Here is a 7,023-nt window from a genome sequence, read left to right on the forward strand (position 1 = left end):
ATAAATGCCTTTGTGTGTTATACTGATGTAAAATAATTTCTACACAGCAAACTGGAAAAAGAATTATAAATTGGCTCATTTGAGAGGCCCTGTAACATGCTTAGCAGTGTTTAGGTCTTCTCTGATTTCATCTGAATTCCCTACTGCAAATATTTGTGTGCCAGAAGCACCAGTGGGTGTTGGTTTCAGCAAGTAGTGCTGATCCTGGGAGCAGTCCCTGTGACAGGGATTGATGGTCAGCAAGGCAGCTGCTGCATTGAAGGACCCTGAGAACTGTGGAGGAGCCAAAGGTGAAATAATGGCAGCTCACTGACACCATCAGGAATAACACTTTGCTCCAGGAAGGACTTGAAAGTTGACCTTCCCACCCAACGAGTGATAATCTTTGTTCATCTTCTGCATCCTAAAATGTGGTAGCATTTACATATTTGCTATAATTGCAGACCGCCTGGGGTAGCCATCAGCTGAAGAGTATGGAAGTGTCAGGGCTTGTCTGTCAGTTGTTGCAACAGATTTCAGCACTCCAGTTCTTAACACGATTTTTGGTGGTGTTTCAGGAGATGAGTGTGAGTTTGTTTAGATGCTGTGTACATAGTAACTAATGGTAATCTGAGGCAGCCACTCTCTACTGGGAGAAGCCTTTCCTTTTGTTCAGTTTTCTTTTTTTTTTTTTTTTTTTTTTTTTTTTTTTTTTTGGGTTTTTTGTTTGTTTTGTTTTGTTTGGTTTTTTTTTTTTGTTTTGTTTGGTTTGGTTTTTTGTTGTTGTTTTTGTTGTTTTTTTTGTTTTCCCCTCTCTCTTCTCACATAGTAGTTAGGTCCAGTGTGGGATCCGCTTTGGGTCTTATAGCTATTATTGGCATAATAAAGGCCAGAAAGATCTTTAAAGAAATGGTCACTAAAAGAAAATTCCTGTGAATGCAAGCAGTGAAAAGGCTAAGCCAGGCTTTCCTGTGTGCCAAGACACTTAAAGTAGAATCTGAGGTGCTGTTAGAAAACCCATTCACCGCAGACGTCTTTCAAGATCTCCTTGAGATCTCTTCATTCCTTCTCCAGATGTTGCTCAACTTGAGATGACAATTTTACCATATTGGGCAAAGCAGCAGTTTGTTTTGTTTTGAGCATCTGAGATGTGAGCAGTGGGTGGACTGGTCACTGTTTTGGCATCCCCAGTGGTGGTGGAATGCATATGTGGACAATCAGATCACTCAGAGGAAGAGGAGAGTTTGCTGACATCCTTATCCACATTCCAAGGCACGCCTTTCATCTGCGCATCTTCACCACTGTGTCAGAAGGAAAAGTGAGGGTAATTAATAATCTACCATTTTTAGGGACAAAGCTTGAGGGACTTCTGCTGCCTGCATCCCCTGTGTAGTCTGTGCATTCTTCTAAGTTTGGGTATATGAGGAACCTGCACAACTACAGTGCTGCAGATGATGCAGCCAAGGAAAGTTTCAGTGGTTTGGTACTCAGGCTTAAGTCCTGTTCTGTATTGTTTTTTGTTTGGTTTTTTTTTTTTTTTTTTCTTCCCACAGGTATTCAGGAATATGCATTTGTGGTGTGTGGCTTGTCCATACTAGTGAAATATAAATTATAAAAGACAAATGCATGTTGGTGCATTGCTCAGAAGCAATATTTTAATTTATATTGCTTAAGGAAATAACCTAAATTTCTTTTTTTCTACTTCTTGTGGTAGGAGCCAGAGCTATTTAACCAAACTTGGAAAATTCCCCTGGATGACAGCAATAAAACTAATCAGAGGGAAGTATTCATGTCAAAGTGGTTAATGTGGTTGTCTCACCACTTCATTTATTTTAAAGAGACTATTTGACTTGTAAGAAGACCTTTACAAACAATTTTATTGGGTGTTCTTTGTTAAACATAAGGCACTTGTCCATTTGTTTCTCAGGAGCATTGATGGCTTATCTTGTTCATTCTTAAGTGCCCTTTTCAGTGAATCTTGTTCCTTCATATTGCATTTTAAGAATTATATGGTAATCAAACCGTCTACGTGTGTATGTATGTGCTGTGTAGAGAACTGGCCTAATTTTACAGAGAAGTTCTTGAAAGTAGTTATTCTGATAATTGCAGGCATTAAAAACTGGATATATTAGAGTGCTTTGGTCTTACTTAAAGTTCACAGAGGTTATACAAGGTTTTTTTTTTTAAATTGGCTTTTATTTGTCTTTTAAAATATAAAAAAGTCATAGGTACCATCTCTCAAATATATAAAAACATAAATTACAAAAAAGTTTTTCTGGGTTCTGAAAATGTTGGCTTTTTTTAATACATATTAAATAAGTTTATTATCTGAATAGTACCATTAGAAAGGAAATAAAATACATAATTTGTTTAAATTATTTCTAAATATTTAAAATATAAATAAGAAATATTAAAAACTAATAAATATCTTAAATACAATAAATAAATTCCTAGAAGGAAATAGGAATGTATATAGATGCAAACCATTGTTATTATTTCTAGTTCTTAAAACAGAACAACACTGTTGTCTGCCACCTGACAGATCTGTAACAAAAGGATTGTGCCTGAACTAAAACATTCAAACACTGAAACTCCTGGTGTTTTTCAAATAGCGCACAGCCCTCACTGTCTTCTCCATAAATGAAGTAAAATATCGGAGGATGAGATGGATGGTGATTTTCTCTGTCCAGGCCTTAGTGGGCTTCAGCTTTGTGTGGAGGGATTCCTGGGTAGCTGCATCTGGAATGATCACTTCTTCGGGATTGATCACCTGTGAAAAAGACAATATTGGAGGGCTTTGGTTAAAACACTGTCACTGAGCCTGTTGGAGAGCATTGCTTTGTATTTTCCCAGCCTGCTGCATATCCACTTTTTCTGTACTGCAGACAACAGCCCATGAGAACCCATGCTTTCCTCCAGCTCTGTTTCTGTGGAGAGGTGTGAGGAATGCTGTTGCCTGCTAGGACTGCTGTGTAGGAACCTCTGGGCTATATTGTTTTGGTTTGAGTGCAGCCTCGGGCATCGCGGTCCAACAGGCTCTGAGCAGATCAATACCCCCCTCCTGTTCTTTGGCAGTCACATGGTTGGTTAGGTAGGGAGGTGCTGATCATGGTTTGTCCTAACGTGCTCTGCTCCATCCTGAGTCATAAGTCAGTCATCGGCTGACATTAGAGTACTCTCACATTTTGTAACAGATTAACAAGTTTCCTTTCCAAAGATGTCAGACTTGTTTAACTGCTTAATTCTTACTTTCCAGACATTTAGTTACATGTGAGACTAAGTGCCATCAACTTTCACTGATACATAAGAGCATAACTACAAGATGAATAGAAGTTATTTAGTTAATGAGTTGTTTATCTAATGCTGACTCACAGCACTGTGCACCCAGTACCTAAAGGCCTTTGAAGAACTTGTCCCAAGAAGTGGGACTAATGAAAATGGGAGTTACATACCCAAATCATTTGGGAGCTGTTTTAGGTGCTTGGAGTCCAAAGTTCTAGCAAATATCTGCTTAATCCTGTGTTTAGGATCTCTCCTCCCTTTAACAAGTGGCAAAAAGATGCAAACCTCCTTTTGGAATATCTTTTTTGTGAAATATAAGAGAGAAATACTCTTCCTATCCAGACTACTTGAGAGTGTATTCTGATCACACCCCCTTTTCCTGGTATGCCCAGCTCCTTGTTGTGCTCTGTTAAAAGTTTTATCTGGATATCCAGACAGGTATCATGCTGGTGGATCTATTTAACCACAAGTGATGGATTCTGGCTTTGCTGTCCTTGCCTTAAATAGCAGATTTTTCTCTCACAAAGAAAAATTTCCAATGTGAAGATCAAGGCCTTTTCTCAAAAACTCCACAGTTTCTACAGGTGCAGGTTTTGCTTTTGATCACTGTTTTTAATTCTGCCTGTTTTGATTACCTTGGTCAAAAAAAAACCAAAATCCAAACCTAGTCTCAGTTATGAAACAAACTTTCTTGAAACTTGTGTATCAAGCTGGAAACTAGTAATCAGTCGCTGTCATATGACAGGACAATTATTCTCAGCTAGCACTGTGTGAAAAAAAACAGTTCAGCTTCCTTTCACATAAAGAATGATGGGCATAAGTAAATATGTTAGGAAAGGTATGGCAAACACACAATACACAATAGGCTTTTCACATGCCAAAATTACCTGGAAGGAAATAATGCCCCAAGATTTCTGCAGTCCTTACCTGGGTGATTTTTAATCAGGCAAATGCTTTCCCCAAAGACAAAAGGAAGCATTCGTATTAAGGACTATTAAAATGAGCAAGAACTACAGGAATTAAGTAAATGTTTGAAGTGTGATCTTTCAAAGCTCTCTAAAGAATGAAAAATATCTATCAGAAATTAGCAGCATTTTAGTATACCAAATCAAGAGAGAAATTGTTATTTTTGTGAAAGATATTTTGCAAGCAAAATATGTGTTTCTCAGTAGGGGTATATCTGGTATATTGACAGCAATATCTCAATGTGCCATACAGCTTGGCTTAAAAGTTTGGTTTAGAGAGTTTTAAAGATAAATAATACTCTAAAGATACACTTGGTTTTTTATTTTACTCTTTTTTTTTTTTTTTTTTTATGTGGGCTTTTTAAAAAAGTTTCTGACTTCTACTTCTCAGTGGGTTCCAACATTAGTATGGGTTAATTGCAGTTTGGCAATTATAAATAAGCTCTCTGAGAAATTATATTTCTACCAGCCAGTTTAGTATATTTGTTCTTAAAATAATGATGCATTTAGTTGGTTTGGAAATTATAACTAACAACAGAAAGTAGGAAGAGTTGCTTCTTTAAGAAAAGAAAGCAAAACTTTGTAAAACCTCTAAGTCATAAGGCTAAGATCGGAGCATAAGGAACTGTCACCTGTTTTTTCAAGGAACTGAAACATAGCATCCTCTATTGGACATAGTATCTTCTATTTCTGACTTCACATCAGTATTAAGCCACAAAAATCATCAGAGGAAATTTAAAACCAACTTACCATCTGTCTTATGGTACGTGCCAGGTGCTCTGTACTGTAGGATAGCGATTCAACATTTTGGTTTTCACTAATAAAAGTTTCCTGTATGTATTTGAGGTATGTCTGAAATGTATAAAGCCCACTGGAGATTTTTCTCAAGCATTTATCCTGAAATGAGAGAAAGGTGAGAAAGTCACTTAGAGTTCAAAGTGCCTTGATCTCAGTGCTGTGTGCAGGTTAGCAGATGATGCTCTTACAGTGTGGAGGTCTGGCCAAAGCCGGCTAGAGCCGGTACAAATCTTTAGGTCAACTTCCACAGTTCTTTTTAGCGGGCAAAACCTGCCCCAGGTAGACAGGATTAGATAGGAAAGGAGAGCTGTTCCTTGCCTCATTAAAGCCGGCGAGCAGACACCCATCTTCCTCCGTCACCCTGGGGAGGTTGAGGTTGTTGTGGAGGAGCATTTCCATGCTGTTCTGGCAGACGGTAAACTTCTCGCACATCTGGGGAGAGACACGGAGAAGTTTTGATCGCACCTTGTGAGGAGGCAGCCGCGGCCGGGCCAGGCGTGTGAGCGGGAGCGTGCGAGCCCGCGGCGCGGCCGTACCCACCTCGTCCTGCAGCTGCGCCGCCCGGGCGTGCAGCAGCCGCGCCAGCCTCAGGCTGTCGGGCAGCGCCGCCCGCCGCGCCGCCGCCTCGTCCGGCTCGGGCTCCCCCGAGGAGTCCGCGCCGGGCAGCGGGGCGGCGGCGGCCCGGGGCGCCAGCAGCAGCAGCAGCGGCGGCAGCAGCAGCGCGGCGCGGAGGGCGAGCGGCCGGCGGCGGCCGGCGAGGGCACGGTCGCGGCCGCAGTCCCGGGGAAACTTCATGGTGCGCCTTCTTCTCGGCTCCGGCCCTGGCCCCTTCTCGTCGGCGAGGCTGGCGGGTTGAATGAGCTCCGGGCATCCCTGAACGTGTATTTATTGAGGGGGCTTCGAGATTATTCATGGCCTTGGGAAAATCCGGCATGAGAACATGGGGGGTGTGCTCATGGAGCGCGCCCGGCTTGACGGGGCTGATCCAGAGCCGGGATTGTGAAACGGGTCGTGGGGGGGGCAGCCGAGAGCGGCCGGTGGGAACATGAAGTAATCGTGCTCCGTAACTCCTTGAGGGCCGGGCCGCCCCCCGCACCACCGCTGGCCCACCTGCCCCGCGGGGTCCCGCCGCGGCTGGAGCCCCCGTCCCGCTCTCCTCGGAGCCTGCCAGCTCCGGCCGCACCTGGAAATTATACACGCATACCTGCCTATATGCGTACGTACTTTATATATGCGATATACTTCCGTGTATTTTAACATTTTAACGTGGTGTAATCTTTTATGGATTTTGTATGGTGTATATTTATCTCTGTGTTTTAGCTATTTTTATTATTTGTATACGTGAAACTAAACACCCCGGTTTAGGTGCTGGGTAGTACAAGTCGCGAGTTGCCTCTTTTTGAGTGAACTACGTGTGGGTAGGATTAAATACATCAAATGCTTTAAATGGACCAAAGCCAGCTCCTACGAGAGGGTGGCTGCAGGAAATGCCACGAAGTTCCCTGTTATCTGCTGCCTTATCTCTTTCTGCCCACCTGGTAGCTGTTGCAGGAATTTTAACCTTTCAGGGGGACTCTTCACCCACGGCAAGTGTGCCTGTTGCCTGTTGGGATCAATCTTGTAGAATGCAGGCTGAGAGGCTGAGTCAAACTGTTTAAGGCATGCTGACATTGAACTTGTGGAATGTCTTGAACTGATTTTGGCCAAACTGCTTTTTTTTTTTTTTTTTTTTTTTTTTTTTGTATGAAGTTGGTTATGTTTTCTCACATAAGGAAGACCAGAGTTTGCATTGAGAACGCCTATCTTAACAGGAGAGTACAGAGTTGGGAAAACAGAACATGGGGCAGAAACTGAAAAATACCCCAGATACTTCCACTTCATTTTCTAAGAACAGCCTGAAAAGAGAGCCTCAGGAAAGAAGCAGGCTACTACTGTTTTCTATTTAATGCCTCTTTCTGCCAGTAGCAGAAAAGCAGCTGCGGTAATTTTGCCCAGTGGA

The 7,023-nt window shown here is 42.1% G+C and overlaps 1 protein-coding gene across 1 annotated transcript; it reads right to left on the reverse strand.

Annotated features, from left to right (window-relative positions):
* Positions 1 to 2,557: 2,557 nt before the first annotated feature.
* On the reverse strand, positions 2,558 to 5,819 carry IL6 (interleukin 6). The gene is made up of 3 exons (XM_077781208.1): positions 5,343 to 5,819; positions 4,977 to 5,123; positions 2,558 to 2,749 (listed from the first exon to the last, which is right to left on the reverse strand). Exons 1-3 carry the CDS (start codon positions 5,817 to 5,819, stop codon positions 2,558 to 2,560), a joined length of 816 nt encoding a protein of 271 aa, XP_077637334.1.
* Positions 5,820 to 7,023: the final 1,204 nt, after the last annotated feature.

Source organism: Lonchura striata, chromosome 1 (genome assembly GCF_046129695.1).
Source record: "Lonchura striata isolate bLonStr1 chromosome 1, bLonStr1.mat, whole genome shotgun sequence".
In the NCBI taxonomy this organism is placed as follows: domain Eukaryota; kingdom Metazoa; phylum Chordata; class Aves; order Passeriformes; family Estrildidae; genus Lonchura; species Lonchura striata.